Below are 22,193 nucleotides of genomic sequence, written 5' to 3'. Positions count from 1 at the left end.
AAATTAGGCCCAAATTTGGCCTGATGGTGGCGCTAGACTGTTTACAGCACTTGGCCCAAATTTAGTCAGAATGTTCCTTAGACCCTCCCCAATCAGTGTGCCATATTTCACAACTTTTTACCAGACGGTTCTGTGGGTTGCCATAGACACCCTAGCAAGAAGAAGAAGAAGAAGAAAACACAGAATAACAATAACCTTCGGTGCTTGGTCCTCTAATAATCATAAAAAACTATATTTTATATAGCACCTTTTAAAAAGGCCTCTCAAGGTGCTTTACGTAAGAATATATAGACATTTATCAAAAAACAATTAATAAAATACAATTCAATTATTCATAACAATAATAGTAATAATGAAATAACAAAAAAACTAAAATTAATCAAGTAAAAGCAATCCTAAATAAATATGTTTTAAGAGAAGATTTAAATACACTAAAAAGACTGGGCTTTTCTAAGATCAGATGGTAGTGAGTTCCACAGTTATGGAGCAGAAGAAGAAAAGGCCCAAAACCCCCTTAGTACATGAACGAGTCTGAGGGACAATTAAGAGACCAGAATTGGAGGAGAGGATATCATGTTTTGGGGTGTATTGGGTTAAAATTTCAGCCAAGTACTGGGGAGCCAAACCATGCAATGCCTTGTTTGTAAGCATAAGTATTTTAAAATCAACACAAAACATGACAGGGAGCCAGTGCAAGGACTGAATTTTGCACATAGAGACCCCAGCCAGGAGCGCAATAATCAATGTGAGAAAATACAAAAGTGTTGATCGGCTTTTCAGTCACAGAGAAAGATAACAGAGCGCAATCATGCAATATTTCTGAGATGAAAGAAGGATGTTTTGACAGTATTCTGCACATGTGGATCAAAAGACAGACTTGTACCAAATATAACTCCTAGATTTTTGAATTTTACTTGAAACTCCAATGCAGAGCCATCCACAGTTAAATTTAAAGAGCCAGCTTTACGAAACTGGTGAGGAGGGCCAGTGAGCATTACTTCAGTCTTATTACTGTTAAGATTTTGAGCCATCCATATTTTTATCTCAGAAATACAATGTGAAAAAGTGACTGCCACATTATCACCAAGTTTAGAATGAATGTAAATCTGTATGTTGTCTGCATAAACATGATAATTAAGACAGACAGATCTTAAGAGCTGACCAAGAGGAAAAATGTAAATGCTAAAAAGTAAGGGGCCCAAGATTGACCCCTGAGGGACACCACAGCAAACTGAACCCATTTCTGACCTGCATCCACCCAGAGAGACAAACTGCCTACGATCTGAGAGATAAGATCTAAACCAATTTAAAGCAGTCGCTGAGACACCAAAGACAGTTCCAAGATGGGTAAGTAAAAGAGTGTGATCAACAGTGTCAAAAGCAGCACTGAGATCAAGAAGGACGAGGATAGAAAGAGAACCAGAATCAGAAGTCAATAACAAGTCATTAGTGACCATTAACTACAGCTGTTTCTGTTAATAAAGTATGAGTGGAAGGAAGTGTGTGTAATGTTTGCATTACTGAGCATAAGTGACAATTTATTGATTGATCAAATATCCATGATTGTTACATTTTAGAGAAGTATCCATGTCTGACATGTGTCAAGAACATGTTCCTCTGCTTGTTCCTGAGCCTCTGAGGCTTTGTTGCATAGTGTTCAGAGCCTGGTGGTTGTGCAGATGTGTAGATTGTGGATAGTATGATAGCATATGCCATTAAGAGGAGTTCAGGTGGCAAAATAATGTTAATATGAGCACAGCTCTTGGACCACTAACCTGTTGTGTCTTCTTTTGGCTTGTGTATTTTTTTCTTGTAACATTGTTGTAATTGAGTGTGTTTTCTGAGGAAACTGCTATTGCATAAGGTTATCTCTGGGGTTAATCATGTCATGTAATGCCTTGCAGCCTTTAAAAAGGGTATCGTGATTTAAGATGGCTACAGACTGATGAAGACTTAAAGCCAAAACATTTGTGGTGCTAATCAAATTGGAGTAATGACTGAAGAGAGATAAATGTGTGCAGACTTAATTCTTTAAGAAATTCAGTTGATTAGGCACAGCCCTGTCTCTTTAGAATCCCAGAGCTGAGATTGTGTTAGAGTGGAAAAAGTCCTGTAGAAGACAGTGGCATTCATCATTCCTAAAGGGAAGAAGTTCAGAACCACCAAACTTCCAAAACTCAAGAGTTTTGTAAGTCAGGTTCAATGCCTGCAACAGCTTTTAGAAGGCTCTTCTGACATATCTTTGTGTGTTTTTCTTTACTTTTTTGTGAAGCATGAAAAGCAGAGCCGAGCTCATGCTGAGAATGATAAGAGGCTTGCATTGAAGAGGCTTTGCAAAGAGACAGAGAGAGACAGAGAGATTTAGCTCTTCATTATTAAATGATTCAACAAGTTTAACCTCTCTGGCATGGAGGAAAAAGAACAACTATCTCAAGGTACACGGTTCCTCCCTCCATTCTTTGACGAGTTATGAGAGTGCCAGAGGCAAGGAACAACTCACATTGCAATGAAATGAACCTTGCTACTAGTGCATCAGAAGTGCGCATTTATCTATAGTTTATTTTGTGCAAGACATTTTCATATTTCAATTGATTTGAAGACTTTTTTAATGCATTGGGAAATTTTAAAGGAATATTAAGCACAAGAATATTCCTTTCTTGTTCTCTTCTTGCTTCTAATACATCCCACCAGATATTAAACTCCAGGAAGCTGTTATTAAGCAATATTTGGAGCAACATTATTTGATGCAAGAAAATTTTGAAGACAACATTCTCAGAAATTGTATAAAAATAAGAGAACAGTGGTTCATACTCCTCCTAGGCATGACATGCTTGGAATATTTGTTTACACTGCTAACTGGATTAAATACAATTGGTAAATAAGCATAAATTCTCTGCAGCTCAGTCACTCTCATCACTCTCAACTGTAAATTGGCATGGAATGGAGGGAAGTGTGCACCTACATGAAATTGCCACAAGTGGACAGCAAAGCACAATCTACACAACTTTTACAGATTTACAGTGCTACAGTATTATGGGTCCCTGGAAGACTAGTGGTTTGGCCACAGTGCTGTCACCGCTGCTGCCTGGGTTCAATTCCTGGCCAGGAAACCAACCCTAGCCACTGGGGTTGCGTGCATCACTGCGCTCTCAGTGCCTGTCCCAAGCATGAAACATTTTAAGTCTCACTCTTGAGTCACAGCTGCTTAACCTGAATACTGTACATATGTACACAATAGTTCTGCAGTAATCATAGAGACTGTCTTGTGCTCATTCCAGGACAATAATTGTTACACAATAATTCCACAATTATATGTGAATGTAATTACATAAGATGTGTGAAGCACCTGTACTATGTGCTGGGTATTGCACAATTAAACAATCCTTCCAGCCCACTAAACATGAATGAGTTACAAGCCAGTGACAAATATGACAACCTTGAACTATTTATTTCAAATCAAATGAATCAATCAGAAGTCATGACAAACCTAGTCCCTTTATTTAATAATGAATGCAATTAAAACGAGTCTTTTTTTTTTTTTTTTCCTCAAGAAAAGCAAAAGTGTCTCTTAGTTGAAGCCCTTCACCTCCTGGCATGTGTGTAAGGAAATATACTCTGACATTTTCATCAGCTGTTATTTCTGTCTATAGCCCTATCATCCACATATAGCCTTCATAATATTTTCCCTGTCTGAAAAAGGTTACCTACTTGGCATGAAAGTATTAAAGATTTTCCACAAATATATAAATTATCTTGTATAAACTTTATATTAGAATCTTCATCAGTGTGATTCTTCAACTTGAGGTACTGAATTACAACTCGCACTCACACAGTTCTTCCTTCATTTAACACACGCACACACACACACAGGTCACAGACACAGGTCACACATGTTCACCAAGTTTTTAGGAACCTTGGCCCTTTAAACACAGTTAAAAGGTCATCACCATTTTCACCAGCTGTAACTTCACAGTACCTGAACTGATTTACAGGTCATGTAGTTTAAAAAGTTTATAAATACATCTTAAATAAATCTTGCCTTTACCTTTACCCTTATGTTTAGGTGAAGTAGGCCAAATCCAAAGGTAATAAAATGTCACAAGATTTTTATCTGCAGCATATCCTCAAATCCTGAGCGGGATCAGACGCCATAGAGTCCAGTTTGGTTCGTTAGAGTTAGGATCATGTTCGCATATAGAGCTTTATCAGTCCTGCCTTGTGCAGCTTCTGCCACAGATTCAACTCCAATCGCAGGTCATGGTTGGCGTAGAAATGTACTTGGTGATGTATTTTGTCGTAATAATGGTCTGAGTAGTTCTTGTAGTCTGGTGTCATAAATCCATAGGCATTCACCTTTTGGCATTACAACAAACAAAAGAGAAAGATCAGTTTTCCCCAAAGCTATTTTTTTTTCAATTACCAATGAATACATTTCAAAGAATGACAAAAGAATTGATTGATATTACAAAGCTAATAAAACTCATTTAAAAAGTTTAATGTAGCGGTCATCAAAAGAGCCTGGATTTGTTTGTATAGGACTGGGCAGAGGTAATCATCATAACAATTCCCTTTAATAACATCTCTAAAATAAAAATATGCTGACAATACAGCACTTGGTTTAGACTGAATCTGAAAGAACTAAATCTATTTAAAGCAAAGCGCTTCTACCTCGTCACACGTATGAAGCGCGGCCAGCAGCATCACGGCTCCTGTAGACGGCCTGTAGATGTTTCTAAGTTTGGTTTTGAGTCTGCCCGAATGCAGAAACCTACAGCATGACAAAGAGAAATGATGCTGTAGCCTACAGACACAGCTGAACATTTACATTTCTGTACTGTTAATGGCTAAATGTATTAATGAAATACTTTGGACCTATTTAATTGATAAGTTGAAAGATCAAGAATGCCCAAGTGTTAAATTAATACTATATAAGTAAGTACACTACTAAATAAGAACATAAAAGCAGAATCTGAATATTACTTAGTGGTTAATACTTTTGAGTCTGCACACAAAATCTTTAAATTTATATATGTTATATAATGTAAATGATAATGTATATAAATGATGACTAATTTTATAAATGATGACTAATTTCAAAAGACACAAAACGTATTGCCCACTAAGTAATATTCAGATTCTGCTTTTATGTTCTTAGTTAGTAAACTTATTAAAATTATGAAATCTTTCTCAAATGAAAATGAAATTGTTGTTGAAAATAACTCCACCTTGTATCAGGCCACATCAAAAACAATGTCTTTAAACAGCTGATCTCACCTGTTTCTGAGGTAACGGATGAAGTCGGGGTGGTACATTTTAAACTTCTCTACAGTTACATTAGATCCAAAATATTTGGGAGGCCTAAGAGGACCAGAAAAGATGTTATTTACCAGCTTATATATCTAAAATTGTATTTATCCTGAAAAGTATATTAAGACAATCGTATTAAATTTGTAAAATCTTCAGTATTTACTTAGAACTCTGGTCTTTGCCTTTCGTGATTGGTATGTGCAAGGATGCAGCTCTCATGAGAATATAGTCCCGGTCATGATCAGGCAGGAAAATGTACCTGGTCTCCTGGAAATGTGAAGGGAAAGAGGGGCAAAAACATTAAAAGGAGCATGAAAAAAGTTTTTAAAAAATGAAATTTTATTTTCCTTTCTCTTGTCAATTAGGTTCTCTTGTTTATGAGCTGTAGTTAATAGAGCCTAGCTATTGATTTCTCAGTCTTATAAAACCGACTTGCAATACATTCACCAGTTAGTTAGTTAGCATTAGCCAAGTTACTATCTAACTATCTATGTAATAACCAGCAGCTTATAACAGAACAATGTTCTTCTGTTTTTGTTTACATATTGTTTTTAGATCTTTTTATTCAAACAGTACTGAGCTGGATTATTCAAAAGCCCTTCTCGGTGGCCTCTATGAAGTACTTAAGAGTTGGACTGTCCCTTACCTTGCTCTGTGGAGCACTTTTATAGCCTACACGTGCATAACTTCTCAAAGAGTTGCGAAAGGTGTTCGTGGAGAAGGTGTAGAAAGAGGTACGTGAGCCAACATCCTCCTCAAAGCCTTTAATAACTGCACCATTTGTCCTGAAGGAGAGAGAGAGAGAGGAATTAGTTACACCATTTCTATTTTGTTCATTCATTAATATTTTGCATGTTGTTCTTTTACTTAAACTTATGAACCTTTTGTGCCTTTGGTTCCAAGCTAAAAAAAACATTTTGAACAGTCTGTACTGTTTTGGGATGAATAATACTGAAAATGATGACTGTAGCCAAGTGCACACATCTAAGATAAAGATATGGTCCAATTTATCTTGGGGTTATGTGTGTCTGAGCACATACTTAAATTTTCTCTCTTTTTTTTTTTTATTAAAACCTTCAGTTGAATGCAGTGAGAATTACACAAAGCCACACTTCTGAAGCTAGAATTCTGATCTATCAGCTCATATTCATCAATGTCTCAGTGTATAGCAAAAACAAAAAAAATTAACAGGTGGTTTATTAATGGCTAGCATTAATCAGAGTATAAACAGTGATGCTGAGGTCAGGTCTGTGGTTTGTCTAATTTTAGGACTGCAGGACACTGCATTTTCCTGAAAAGGACAGCACAAATATCATCTTGCCTGAATACGTAGTCGTTCTTGTCAATCTCCAGGCCTTTCTTTGACCCATTCAGGATTCCTGCATTTCCAACCACAGCACAGCGGATACACTGCGATCGGCTCTTGCTCTTCTCCCAGTCGTCAAACATCAGCCGGTTTGCAGAAGTGTTTAAGATGGCCAGAGATTCATTCAAAACTGGAAATAAATCAGATACGCTTGTATAAATATTTACTATATTAAACACATTTTGGCTTCAGTTTAAGGAAGTACATATGCAATTTGAAGCCTAGGCATTTACCTGTTTATACAGGTTCAGTTTTATTTGAAACAGGTTAAGTCTGTCTGCAGTCTACATGAATAAAAAGATGTCATGCTTCAGCTCCTGTGTCCTGCAGCAACATGCTAACACTATGTCCAATCTGGCACTCCAGGGCTAACATCATCTTAATGGGCCAACGACATGTCACTGCTCTTACTCTCACATAAATAGCAAACCCTAGTAGTACCAGAGGAACTCACCATCAACACTGACACTACCCCATCCGTGGGCACCACGGTAGTGGGATAACCGCTCATATTCTGCCTTAGAGAAATGCTTCGCCCACTGCAGGACTGGCACACTGGACAAGAACATCTTAGCAAAGTCAGTCTGCAACACCTTTTTACGGATGCTGCTAGGACATCTCTGATAGGCAAAATAAAGTAAACACTCAGTTACATCAGCTGACTACATTTTTAAGCACATTTCAGGATGAAATGCTTAACTATTAAGTTCCAGGTCTTAGTGACTGTGACCTCTTCTACTAGGCCACTTGTAATGTACTAATAACAAGATAACTGTTGTCTGAGAAAAGTTTTCAATGAAAATATTCCAGAGCCTTTAGCACAAATTACAGGGAAGTGCTTTAATGTGCATGATATAAACATATGAAAATGCATTACAAGTCATTTTCTTAATTGTTATACAAGTTCAGCACAATCATATTTCACACCCAGTAACCAGCAGCACTGTCAAAGCATCAGTTTGATTTTATCAAGAAAAGAAATTCTCTTTGCTTGGCCATACTGGTTCAATCGTTTATCTGATATACTCCATTGTATATGTTACTTATTAGCCATTTTTCCCCTGTCTACAAGGCCCTAAGAAGTCTCGTAGTTTGCATACACATAGGGCTACCCCCGGTAATAATACAACAAAACTGCTAATTAAAGTACGTATAATAAACACTATATGGCCATAAAATTTGTGGACACCTGACCATCACACCCATAGGTGTTTTTTGAACATTCCAGATTTAGTCCTCCTATGCTGTTATAATAACCTCCACTCTTCAAGGAAGGGTTTCCTTTGGGTTTTGATGTTGGGTGAGGAGGTCTGGGGAGCAGTCGGTGTTCCAGTTCATCCCATAGGTGTTCAGTGGGGTTGACGTACAGGTCACTCAAGTTCTTCCACTTCAAACTTGGCAAACCTTGTCTTCATGGAGCTTACTTTGTGTACATGGGCATTATCAACTGGAACAGGTTTGGGCTTCTTAGTTCCAGTGAAGGGAACTTTGTAATGCTACGGCATACAAAGACATTCTATTTTTGTGCTTCCAATTTTGTGGCAATGGTCTGAGGAAGAACCACATATGGATGTGATGGTCGCGGGTCCACAGACTTTGGCAATATATTGTACCTTGCTTCCCCAGCAATGAAACAGATTTTACAGCACTACATGTGGCTGAGACTGAAGCTGTTTTGTACCATTGGAAAGCTCCAAACATGAGGTCATTTTTGTATGTTTATGTTTAAAAAAACTTAGTAATAATCTTTCAATTTGTGGTGGTTAAAGAATAAACAGAGCACACACTTACTGTAGCACATGTTAGGATTGTTTGGAACAGAATGAAACACCTGATACAATTTGTCCATAAAGTAACAGAAACCAACATTTTGAAATTTGGATGTCAGTGTGCACCCATTTGTAACACTAGCACACACACAAGGTTTAAATAATATGGAAGTTGAAATACTTACAGTTTGTAGCATATAATCATCGATTGCATATTTGTCTCCCAAGAAGTCTAGTTCTGGATTAAAAGGGTCCACTGGAGAATCATCAGGTTGGCGCACCATTTCGATCCAAGTTTTTTTGGTTGCATTTGAATGAACACCCACTACTCTGTCATTGGAGTTTGTAAGTCGGTCTTTTATCTGTCCTTTTTTATTTCCCATATTAAAGAGAGGGTTGAGAGACCACAGATCATGCCAAGAAAAAAAGTAGTTCATGTATCCTTTGGAGTCCTGTAATCTTAAATGTAAAAAAAAAAAAAAAAAGTAACTATGTCTGGTGTTTCAGCTCAAGATTCTGTACAAACATAGCAGTCAGAGAAATGTAATCAACAAATGGTGAAGACACAGTGTAAAAATATTTACATATGACTTGATGGCACATTAATGAAGCATTAATATATCATGAACTTTTTTAATATTAGATTTGTTTTCAGGTGAAAGTTATATTAATGAAAATAAAGCCACTGACAATAGTGCCATTTTAAAATATGTTTCCTTGCCCAGTGCTTCACATCAATTAAGATTTTCTGTGGCACTAGAACTACAAGATGGAATATAAACTAGACATCCGATCCCTTTAAACCTATGATTCCCAAACATTTTCAAGTAGGACGAATGCTCAAAAGATGACTGTGAGATGACAGATCAGAATTTCAGTCTTCATTTCTTGATATTTATAACACATTTGATAGATGTGTTAAACAGCTTAGAACATGGCACCTTTGGTGTCAGACCACCCAATTTTTAGGTGAGCAAAAGTATAGGAACAATTAGTCTTAAAGTAAATAACACTTGATAATAACTGCATCAAGGTGGCGACCCACTGACATCAACAAACTGTTGCATTCTTCTATTGTGATGCTTTTCCAGGCTTGTACCGCAGCTTCTTACAGTTGTTTGTTTTGGGGGTTTCCTCCTTTCAGGAGGTGAAATGTATGCGCAGTTGGGTTAAGGTCTGGTGATTTGACTAGGCCAGTCTAAAACCTTCCACTTTTTTCTCCCTGATGAAGTCCTTTGTTGTGTTGGTAGTATGTTTTGGGTCATTGTTTTGCTGCATGAGTTCCTCCTAATCAGATTGGATGCATTTCTTTGTAAATTGGTAGACAGAATGTTTCTATAGACTGCTGAATTCATTCTGCTGCTACCGTCATGCTACCATCATAATCAATAAAGATTAGTGAGCCAGTTCCAGAAGCAGCCATGGAAGCCCAAGCCATCACGTGTTTGATGACCTCGTCCGTTTTGGATCATGAGCAGATCCTTTCTTTCTCCACACTTTGGCCTTTCCATCACTTTGGTAGAGGTTAATCTTCACAGCTCTCACAATGTTTATCAGCTGCAGCTGCTGTTCTTTTTGAGGACATTCCAAATTGTTGTATTGGCTATGCCCAATGCTTGCACATCTTCTAATATTTTTGATCATTTGATCACACAAATGGGGGTGACTTCAAACAAAAGGTGCCATGTTCTAAGTTGTTTAAAACTTCTAGATGTAAATATCAGGAAATGAAAGCTGAATTTCTGATCTATCATCTTGTATTCATCTTTTGATCTCAAACTCAAATATCTTCAGTATATAGGAAGAACGGTAGAATTGGCCTTGGCATTCCAGTACTTTTGTGGAGACGTTATCATAGATAACAGGCCAGCATAGACTGAATAAGGAACAATGCAGTAAGGTATAGCATATACATTTGCCCTCATGTATCAGCCTGTTTGACAAGACCGCATTATGAAACCTTCCCATACCTGCTCTGATGACCACTCTTCAAGCCCAGTAGGTAGAACCAGGCCACAAAGCACAAAACCGGGAAGAACAACACAAGCTTCTTCTGATGCCGCAAAATTATCATCCTGCAAAGGTCACAAGGACTGTCATAGGGCAGGTGAAACAGCCAATCAAATCAGGATTTTGAGGAGTGAAGCAGGAAAGTGCAGTGCTGTCTTCTCCTCATTAGTGTGATGATAACCCGGGGAAGCAGGTGCTGCTCTACAATACAGAAGGTGAAATTCTGAATGCATGTTAATGCCCAGCTTGCTTCTCTGTAATTTGGCATTACATTAAGGAACATGAAGAGAACAACCTTATTTTTTTTTCCCTTCCCGATCAAGTTCTGTGGATTTTATTTAATTAAAAGGCAAGCATGGCAGTTTCAGAGAAGAGCAAAGACAGATATCAGGGATGAGCTGGTTGGAATATGGTGAGATGTGAGAGCTGAGCCAAAAGAGACTTAATAAATGTGGTCTATGGTAAACTGAAACTTCCTTCATACCAACTAGTAAAAACAAACAAAACAAAAAAAAAACCGCAACCCTAAGTACAAACACAACAACTAAACCTCACTATTGCGACATATTAATATTAATATTATTATTATTACTATTATTATTATTTTTATTAACAGGATGTCAGAAGCAGAACTGACCTATCTGGTAGAGCAGGAGTGCACAGAAAGACTTCCTGAAACAACTTGTACTATATGACATCTTTACAGACACACAAGTTCCTCTGCATTCTCGAATCTCAGCACACTAGCACTAAACTTCTGCAACTTCAGTAAATTAAAGAGCAATTTCTTTCCTAAGGGTACAAACAAAAAAGTAATCAGACAGATGAAGATTTCTAGGTTTTAAGGCCTCTGACAACATGGCTTTCCAAAAACAAAACAAAACAAAACTCTGACACTAAAGATCTGTCATTTATTACATATTTAACAATGTTATATTCAATAAATATATGTGCAACTACAATTTAATTACAACAAAATGCTGCCTGATTACAACGTTTGTGTGTCAGATCACACACTGAACTCATGAACCATGCTAGCACTAGAAAATTGTGAAGGAATGAGAGAGTGGAGAGTCATTGTGTGGTATGCTGGTGCACTTTGTACATATTTCTAGCAGCACAGGACTCACGAAAAGCAGCAATATCAGGATTGCTGTTTGTGTGCATTCCACTGCTATTATTCTCCAGCTGGTTTAAAAGGCTACTCATCAAAAAAACATGCCACAATATGCATAATCATGTCTGGGTTAATAAAGTTGTATAAAACAAGTTTTACCATCCTCTCATTTAACTGTCTGCTAGAATATGATAGTGAGTGGATTACTAATCATTTAGGCTTGTGATATTGTCATTTTTTTCCATTTATAACATTGTCAAATGTTAGCATACAAATAAGGAAAATTGTCAAAAAAATGTTTTGTGCTCAAGTGTAAATAATGCGTATCATAAATTGGGAATTAAACAATTTTGCCTAGCTTTTTACAGTACTACATGTAGATCATGATTCTGTCAATCCTAGTTCAACTCCTCTGCAAGTTCGTATTCGTTTTGATGAGAAGTAGAACTACTCACCATTACCACAGAAACTATGACACTAAAAAGGTTTGTATAATGTGCTACAAATTCTAACTAGATGCAGATACAAAGAGACTCTGTGAAAAGGAAAGAGGTCACTTTATTTTCAGATGTTGGATTAAATTAGCAGATGGCTAATCTGGACTAGTTGTATGACAAATCTGTCATCATTTTTACCATTTACAGTCCAAATATAGAAGTCTCTTCATAAAACTGGGGTCAATATAGCAAACAGTGAAAAGCTAATTATGAATGAAGTTAACAAGGCCTTTAAGGAAGTCACCGTAGTCTGAGCCCAACATTTGCAGATGGCTGCATATTGTACACACAAAAGTGCAAAGTGTGTTCAAATGTTGGACTGAGAGAAAACGAGAAGAGAAAACAAGGTCATTTTCTTACTTAGAGATGAAATTCCTGTCAGACACAGCCTAGTAGACAGAAAAGCAATCCAACTTGCACTGTGAGGTCCACACACTCTCTCTCTCACACACACACACACACACACACACACACACACACACACACACACACACAAAAAAAAAAGCCACAAGAGGGGCGGCCTGTGTGTGTCAAATGAGCAACATCCGTTGGTAATCCTGCCCCTTGCAAGAAAAAGGGAAGAGTGAATGAGGGAGGGGCTTGAAAAGAAAAAAAATTCTCTGGTAATTCTCTCTAGTTTAAAAAAAAAAAAAAAAAAAAAAAAAGGCAAAGACCAAAGATGACATCACGTAGTAAAGAAGCAAAATATCGAATGCACTTCAAGCGATGTGCCAGACGAGATAACCTGCCTGGGCAGTTGAGAATTGCAGTGAAACTCCTTTATTTTTCTGGTTTCAAGGAATATTTTACTGGGCAGCATGCTTTTGTGTTTTGCAACAATATTTGAACACTAGACAGCTATCATGATCAGTGCTAAAGATATAGCCACAAATTCCCTTCACCTTTGCTCTATAACCAACTGGAAGAAAACAGAGGACCAGAAAACATAATGGTTCTCCTGCTGCCATGTTTCGCAATAGATATGGACCGGCTCTTTGTGGAATGAATTTTTTTTTCTTTTTTTTTTTTTTTTTTTTTTTTTTTTTTCTTTTTTTTTTCTTCTCTCCCCACAAAGTTGCTATGTAAATAGCAGCATTTTTTTTTTTATATTTCAAATAGTGGATTTATTTTTAAATGTATAGGGGGGAATATATATATATATATATATATATATATATATATATATATATATATATATATATAAAATATAAAATGTTAGCACTGTAAAAACTAATAATCGATTATCAACATCATAATACACCTCTGTAAATGCTATTGCAATGAAAATCCTTCCATTTGCAATTATTTGTATGCTTTCAGATCAAGTAACTTACCAGTTATTGAGTGGAAATGGTTTTATCATATCTTGAAAATTGTAATTACAAAGGTGTAATTGTAAATTTGTAATTGAATTGTAATTGTTAATGGTTTCAAAGATGTATTATTTTATAAAATATTGCAGGTTTGAAAGCTTTTAGAGCTTTTTTTTGGGAAATGCCACTTGCTGCCATGCTATACAGTATGGAATTTGTTTTTGTTTTTTCATTGTGGGTTTATACACTGCTCAAAAAATTAAAGGAACACTTTTTAATCAGAGTATAGCTTCAAGTCAGTTAAACTCCTGGGACATTGATCTGGTCAGTTAAGTAGCAGAGGGAGTTGTTAATCAGTTTCAGCTGCTTTGGTGTTAATGAAATTAACAACAGGTGCACTAGATGGGCAACAATGAGACGACGACTACTGGCAGCACTCCTCCAGGATGGCACATCAATACGTGCCATTGCCAGAAGGTTTGCTGTGTCTCAAGAGCATGTAGGAGGTTCCAGGAGACAGGCAGTTACTCTAGGAGAGCTGGACAGGACCGTAGAAGGTCCTTAACTCATCAGCAGGACCGGTATCTGCTCCTTTGTGCAAGGAGGAACAGGATGAGCACTGCCAGAGCCCTACAAAATGACCTCCAGCAGGCCACTGGTGTGAATGTCTCTGACCAAACAATCAGAAACAGACTTCATGAGGGTGGCCTGAGGGCCCCACGTCCTCTAGTGGGCCCTGTGCTCACTGCCCGGCACCGTGGAGCTCGATTGGCATTTGCCATTGAACACCAGAAGTGGCAGGTCCGCCACTGGCACCCTGTGCTTTTCACAGATGAGAGCAGGTTCACCCTGAGCACATGTGACAGACGTGAAAGGGTCTGGAGAAGCCATGGAGAACGTTATGCTGCCTGTAACATCATTCAGCATGACCGGTTTGGTGGTGGGTCAGGGATGGTCTGGGGAGGCATATCCATGGAGGGACACACAGACCTCTACAGGCTAGACAATGGCACCCTGACTGCCATTAGGTATCGGGATGAAATCCTTGGACCCATTGTCAGACCCTACGCTGGTGCAGTGGGTCCTGGGTTCCTCCTGGTGCACGACAATGCCCGGCCTCATGTGGCGAGAGTATGCAGGCAGTTCCTCTAGGATGAAGGAATTGATACCATTGAATGGCCCCCACACTCGCCTGATCTAAATCCAATAGAACACCTCTGGGACATTATGTTTCGGTCCATCCGACGCCGCCAGGTTGCACCTCAGACTGTCCAGGAGCTAAGTGATGCCCTGGTCCAGATCTGGGAGGAAATACCCCAGGACACCATCCGTTGTCTCATTAGGAGCATGCCCCGACGTTGTCAGGCATGCATACAAGCATGTGGGGGCCATACAAACTACTGAGTACCATTTTGAGTTGCTGCAATGAAATTTCAGCAAAATGGATTAGCCTCCTGCATCATTTTTTTACACTTTGATTTTCGGGGGGTCTTTGAATTCAGCCCTCTGTAGGTTGATAATTTTCATTTCCATCAAACGATGTGGCATCCTTTAGTTCCTAACACATTATCCAGTCCATATCAGTATAGATATCCAGCATGAGCTGAACATCTGCATTACATTCATAGGTGTGGCTTTTGCCTTTTTGCATGCAAGCTAGAGGTGAACGACACGCAAGAATACACACTCCTTAAAGCCCTTACTCTTCAGTTGAGTAGGAGTGAGTGTAGATTTGAGTGTAAGGAATGGTGTACGAACAAAATGTGTGTCCATGAAAGTGGTTCGTTATCATGAGTCTGCTTCTGTTGCGTGAAAACAAGCTCCAGTCCACTAGTCTCTAGTTTACATATCACACCACAGTTTACCCTCATCTGAACCTAATTTACATTTTCTACAACATCGTCTATGCAGGTGGTGTGGCAGTGATCTGGTTTAAAAAAAAAAAATCAACAGGTAGATGGTAATAAGTGTAACTAATCAGTATTTTGAAAAGGTCAACAATGAATTAACTACCCGATAATACACCAAGACTAGCAGAGAAACCATCACACTGTAAGACTCCTGTTTATAGGTGAACCAAATTTCTGTTCTAAACAGATCAATTCTCATTTTATAGAAACAAAATGCTCAAAGAAATTAATCAATCACTGAAAAGCAAATGATCAAAATGAATACAATTGTGTGCCAGTTTACTGTTGATATTAAATTATTTAATAATGATTTAAACCCTCAAAAAATTTTTTTTGCAATGACACATGAGTCTTTGAGCACCTCACATGCCCAGTAAGACTCGGCATTCAGGTCAGAGCTTCGTGGTGCCTTGAGTATGTAAATGCACCTGTTACACAATTGAAGAAACTCTGTTTGTACTGGAATTATTCAAATACAAACTGAACATTTTTCAGGTTGTTAATGCTGCACTCAAATTTACACTCACTCTGAACAAATAACCCTAACGCTGTACCTTCTTATTACAATCATGTATAATCATAACAATTGTAACTTTGACAAATAAGTAACATTGTGTGTGTGTGCTCAGCAGCTCGCACGCTTCACGCTCACTGGTACTCTCACATTCATTTCCGGCACTGCTCTTTTCTGTCTTAGCTTTCTAATGGCTCGATCAGTCTCTGTCCCGTTTCCCACAAATTCCAAACGGTATTATTAAACTGGACTATACAGTATATAAAATGTTGAACATTTCTGACCTTACATAGTCATTACACACAGGTAATGCACAGGGCTTATATTTCATTTCCACAGTTAAAACACATTTTTGATACAAATGCTCCATAAACTTGTCAATTGTGAGGGAGATCACAAAGTAATGGAAATGTAGTGATAGGAAGTTTACCCATAGGCTATAAATGAGAAGCCAGACGAAACAGTGGGGATTTGAAAATCTTTTGTTCTACCCTGATAGTGGAAAAACTACAAAGACAAATGATTTATTTATCTATTTATCAGAAGATTCTTAATCTGAGAATCTTTACGCCAGGGGGTTCCCAAACTTTTTGGGCAAACCACCCAATTTTTTTTTTTTTTTTTTTTTAAATATTTTTTTAAATTCCAGATTTATAAGACTACTGCAACATTTGCAGATTTTATGTCAGTAACATATGTAATGTAATGTAATGTAACATATGTGTAATGTGAGTGCTTAAAAACAAAGGGATGTTCTTTGTACTTACTGCTTTAGTGGGAAGTGCTGTGTTGTTAAAGGAAAAGAATCCATGCCAGGGTGGAGTGATATGACCCGATGTGAAGCAGTGGAATCTGGTTTACGTGATTTTGTGAGTGAGTGCAGAAGCAGTGGCAACATGAGTGGCATTGCTCACACACTTACCAAGTATCTTAAGAATATACAGAAGTTTTAAAAGTGACATTCACTAGATGACACGAGATCCAAAACATCCCGGTCCATCAGGTTTCTAAGTCAAACTGTAAAGGATTTAGCGATTTTATGCACAACAATGTTAAACATACAGACAAACCCTGTCTCTCTCAAAACCTTCGACTGTCGTCATGAGCTGCGTGTCTCTGACTTTACATTCAGAAGTGTTTACTAATCTAGAAGACTAGTACACCAAACCTAATGCAAGGACTGGTTTAAGGTGACAGAGGTTTATGAAATTCACACACTAACTGTAAAAGGAAAACTGGTTAGTGTAAGTACTCAGTAACTGTATAAAATAGAACACAAGTATGCGATTTGAAACTCAACACTGTTCAGTGAAGATAGATGGACAGGGAAGTTTGTCCATTTTTATTGCTGATCTACATTAATGCAGGGTGTCAACAGTGAAAAGACTAAAATAAAGTACCCTGTTAATTCAATGTGGTTAGTCTGAATGGGACTGCCATTAACATTTCAAAATATTAGCACACAAAATCCATCTTCGTTATTTAATATTAATTTGTAGAATAAATGAGTGAGACTTTCATGACCCCATTTGTATATCAAGTAATCTCACGTGGGGTCGTGACCCCTAGTTTGGGAACCCCTGCGCTAAGCTTAATGAAAATCCTTCTTTTTCTGCCAATTAGAACTAAGTAATTGATCTAACTTCTTCCAATATCTGAGTAATAAACCTTTAGTTTTGGGTTTGTCCATCAGATGGGAAGTGCATAAAAATATCCTCATGTTTTAGACAATGACCTTTGTAAAAAAGCGCTATACAAATAAAAATGAATTGAATTGAATTGAGGTCACATAATTACAATGACCAGTTTCACTTCTGTTCTGCTATGAGGCCAAGCCTAACCACTTACAATCACAAAGCTTATTGTACTTTTACGTGCCACTATGACCCTAACGACAGAGCAAACATGACACATGCACACACAGTAACTCATAACCCAAAACTATACACAAGTATGAAAGAGTAACTTGTAATTACACAAATTCATGTCAAATGACATTTTAAAGGAGAATGAGCCTTCCATATGTTACAGATATTGAAGGTGTTTTAGCATTACATTTTATTTAACACCACTTACAATAGTGTATGCAAAGATCACAATGCAAAAGATTTTTATAAAATAATAATATATATATATACACAATTTTTTTAAAATCCTGACCTTTCCATTTCAGTTTCATTATGCAGATTTCAAAATATGTATGAAAGATGGGTGAAAATTGCACTTCCTGATCATCTTCTTTACTTACTGGAACACTTAAAACGTTCATGTCATACCGGAGTTGCGGCAGGAACAACAACTTGGGAAATGTGTAAAAAGACCTAATATTTGATTCGTTTAACAAAAGCACATAAGTGCATTAAACGCTTATTTGAAAATGCCATCAAATGGTTCACTGCACAGAGCCTTACTAAGGGGTGTTCAGTTTGTTTAAACAATATAATATTGAAATACCAACAAAAAAAGATTTCATAGCTATACAACAGTTGAATAAGAATTTAAACATCAACAGCCTTATTTACAATTATTAAGCCATTGACACACAATACAATGGCATGTAGCACTGTACTGAAGTCTTAACATATTAGTAATATTCCATTCTGGAGTCCCACATGCCATTATAAATATGACCAAATTCAGGAAATGGCTCATAAGTCTTCTTGTGGTGAAGGGCACATCAGGCACGAAAACACACAAGGTAGGTTTATCCAGTACAGTCTGCATTCCTTTATGAAGACAGAAGAGTAATCACTAATGACTGCGTATGTTGTACTTCGCTTTTTTACCATAAAAGTTTCTGTGTAACAGCTGTGTGTAAGGCTGGACTTTTCTTTTCTTAGATATTTCTTTGGCCAATCTCTCTCTCTCTCCCCCTTCAGGAGATCAGCTTTTTTGGATATTCAGACACACACAGTGTCAAGAAAAGATACCCATCAAAAATGTATCAAAATTCAAGATGCTTCCGGTATTGCACGCATAGACCATCTATAAAGAGATATCACACACCTTCCTTCTTTGTTCTTTCTTTCCATCTGATACAGCTCACAAGGATGACAAGGATCACACTTCCCTTGCTGAACCAGTTCCACATGTTCAACAGCACTGTGTAAGTGACACCTAGTGTTTGTCTCCTACTACCTGCAGGATCTCCTGTGGTTACCCACAAGCATGTAACACGGTGTAATAAATTAAAACAAAATAGCATAAAATAAAAAAAAAAAAAAAAAAAAAAAGAGAGAGGTGGGAGAGTAAGGGTGAGCTTGCCACAAACAAAAATACCACATTCTTCTTTGCTAAAATAACACAAAGCTAACTATGGCAAGCCAAGTCATGACCTAAGTCACATCTCTTTTCAGAGTTTGTATATTATTTGTTTTTTGTATTGTATGTTAATTGTTTGTTAACCTTTCTTTTACCTAGAAGCATCCTACTGAACCCCAACTGGAAAAAAAAAAGTGTTGAAGTAGCTCATGTTAAATTAGATTAGATACTAAAATAAATGAATAAATTAGATGTTGAATAAATTAACTAGTCTTATGGTACATGGGCCTCTGATGGCACTTTAATCAAATGCCAGTGTGGCTAAGGCAGAAAATAGCTGCAACTAAATAAATACAAAAAGATTTCTTCAATATGACTAATACCCAATATGAATTCCCCCATTTATGGATATAGGAAATGGTGGTGATCTAAATGGTGGTGCTGTGCCTACAGTGCCTTAGAAAGATGTGATGTTAAATTTCATCATTGTAATGGTTCATATTCCCAGTAGTAGAGACCCCATGCTCTGTACATTCTTGTTTAGATGAAATCCAATTCAAAGAATGGCCATTAGGCATACAATTTTTACACAAAGTTCAGAGAATCATTGACATGCATTCTGAGTGAATTCAGTTCATTATTAAAACAAGCAGTTCTTAAACGTTTATAGTGTAAGGCCCATTTTGTATTAAGTGAAGTACACAATGTTTCTAGAGAAACAGTTTATTACCATATATAAAATTAGGATAGGTTAGGTGTTTAATTTTTAACACCCTGTTCAGCATCAAGTGTTATTTATACAAACCCTGGCAAAAATGATGGAATCACCACACTTAGAGGATGTTCACCCAGCTTTTTTACTTTATAGCAAACAAACAAATCACAGATATGACACAAAAAAGGTTTTGTTTAATAGCTTAACATTCTGGTTTGTGAAATATACATAAAAAAAAATTCAAGGACATTTTTTTTTATTAATGGCTTGTCTTTTTCCAAATCAAGTAGAGGAAAAAATTATGGAATCACTCCATGTTGAGGAAAAAATTATGGAATCATCAATAAAAAAAAACACAATTAATACTTTGTTGCTCCTCCTCTGGCTTTTATTCTTTGAGGCATAGACCTCACTAATGAAAAACAATATTCCCCATCAATCTGGTTCCAACTTTCTCAAATAGCAGTTGACAAATCAGCTTTGCAGGGTGGAGCCTTAACATGGACCAGTTTTTTTACTTTCCACCATAAATTTTCAATTGGAATGAGATCCAGACTGTTTGCTGGCCATGTCATTAAGTTGATATGCCTTTCCTCTGCTCTGTGGCAAGATGCATTGTCATCCTGAAAAATTATTTCATCACCACCAAACCTATTTTCTATGGATGGAATGAGAAAATGTCCAAAATTTCACTGTACAACTGTGCATTGACTGCTGCAGTAATGACTGCCATCTCCCCTGGTCCTTTACCTGACATGCAACCCAATGTCATAAATGAGTTGGGAAATTTGATTGATTCAGGCAGTCATCTTTATATGTTTTGTTAGAACGGCACCGGACAAAAGTTCCAGCATCATCTCCTTGGCCAATGCAGATTCGTGATTCATCACTGAATTTCACTTTCATCCAATCATCCACACTCCATGATTGCTTCTCCTTAGCCCACTGTAACCTTGTTTTCTTCTGTTTTGGTGTTAGTGCTGGTTTTCTTTTGGCTTTTCTGTGTATAAATCTCATTTCATTCAGCCGGTTTCTTACAGTTCTGTCACAAACATTGACTCTTGTTTCCGCCCATTTGTTTTTCATTTGTTTTGTTGTGCATTTTCTATTTCCAAGGCTTAGTGCTTTGAGTTTTCTATCCTGATGCTTTGACATCTTCCTTAGTCTGCCTGTATATCTACCTTTCATAACCTTCCCATTAAGTTTATACTTGCAACAAATTTTAGACACAGCTGACTGGGAGCAACCAACTTCTTTGGCCACACTCCATGTTGAAATTCCTTGTTGAAGGAGTTTTATAATCCTTTCCATTGTTTCAACTGACAACTCTCTCATTGGAGCCATGTTTCCTTTCAATTAGCCAAGTCCAACAGCCCATTAAAGTGCGTAAGCACTCCCTTTTAACTGCTGACTTATTAGCATTTTTAGACTTGTCCCAGTATTTGTTTTAGAAATGGAAATTAAAAATTGATTCCATAATTTTTTCCTCAACATTGAGTGATTCCATAATTTTTTCCTCTACTTGATTTGGAAAAAGACAAGCCATTAATAAAAAAAAAATGTCCTTGAATTTTTTTTTATGTATATTTCACAAACCAGAATGTTAAGCTATTAAACAAAACCTTTTTTGTGTCATATCTGTGATTTGTTTGCTATAAAGTAAAAAAGCTGGGTGAACATCCTCTAAGTGTGGTGATTCCATCATTTTTGCCAGGGGTTGTACGCTTGCTCCTGCCATGAATAAGTGAATAAAAATGTATAAATGAATATATGGGTAGATATACATAAAAACAGGCCCACAAAAATAAATACGCAAACAAATAAATTAACAATTGAATAGAAGATATTATAAAAAAGTACCACAATTTAAAAGTGGAAAATATTTCACACTGAGCAAGGTAAGCAAATTTGTTTCAAATTAATTCCAGATAAAAATTCTAAAACTCTTTCTGATGTTACCATGTCAAAAAAATCTCCTTAAAATACCTTACTGAGTAATACCTTCGTCTGAGGACATTAAAAGCAGAACAGTTCAATAAAATGTGCTTTAGAGTCAGAGGAGTTCTACACGCCTGACATGATGGTGCCTCTTCACCCGTTAATAAAAAAAAAAAACGTGTTCGTCTTGAGTGACCTGTGCGAATCTTGTGTACAGTCCGATCCCAGCGAGTTTTACAGGAAGGAGTCTTCTGCCAGTAACAGGATTGATTTCACGCAGTTTGTTATCCTCATTTTCATCCCATTTCATCTGCCTTACAATACAGGAGTTCAAGATCGGGCTGAGGTCTGATGGTGGGATAGGGCATATAAAATTGGAAAAACATGAGAAAGGAAAAAGTAAAAATAAGGTACTTACGGATTATCTCTCAGCAGTTCGCTTTGCTTCCTTGCCCATCAGTTAAGAATTCTCTCTT

General features: G+C 37.2%; 1 protein-coding gene and 1 long non-coding RNA gene across 2 annotated transcripts in view; one reads left to right on the top strand and one right to left on the bottom strand.

Annotated features, from left to right (window-relative positions):
- Window positions 1–22,193, top strand: part of LOC113527196 (uncharacterized) — a 57,796-nt gene that overhangs the window by 25,662 nt on the left and 9,941 nt on the right. The window contains exon 2 of the long non-coding RNA XR_004579152.2: window positions 18,845–18,909. This is a non-coding gene — a long non-coding RNA (uncharacterized LOC113527196). The remainder of the gene's footprint in view (window positions 1–18,844; window positions 18,910–22,193) is intronic.
- Window positions 461–12,577, bottom strand: st6galnac (ST6 (alpha-N-acetyl-neuraminyl-2,3-beta-galactosyl-1,3)-N-acetylgalactosaminide alpha-2,6-sialyltransferase). The gene is made up of 10 exons (XM_026914769.3): window positions 12,427–12,577; window positions 10,413–10,653; window positions 8,628–8,901; window positions 7,128–7,293; window positions 6,629–6,803; window positions 5,954–6,092; window positions 5,471–5,574; window positions 5,275–5,358; window positions 4,669–4,768; window positions 461–4,353 (listed from the first exon to the last, which is right to left on the bottom strand). The coding sequence occupies exons 2-10, from the start codon at window positions 10,514–10,516 to the stop codon at window positions 4,183–4,185; spliced, it is 1,317 nt and encodes a 438-aa protein (XP_026770570.1). The 5' UTR covers window positions 10,517–10,653; window positions 12,427–12,577; the 3' UTR covers window positions 461–4,182.

Source organism: Pangasianodon hypophthalmus, chromosome 12 (genome assembly GCF_027358585.1).
Source record: "Pangasianodon hypophthalmus isolate fPanHyp1 chromosome 12, fPanHyp1.pri, whole genome shotgun sequence".
Lineage (NCBI taxonomy): Eukaryota > Metazoa > Chordata > Actinopteri > Siluriformes > Pangasiidae > Pangasianodon > Pangasianodon hypophthalmus.
This window is presented reverse-complemented; position numbering and strand designations above follow the sequence as displayed.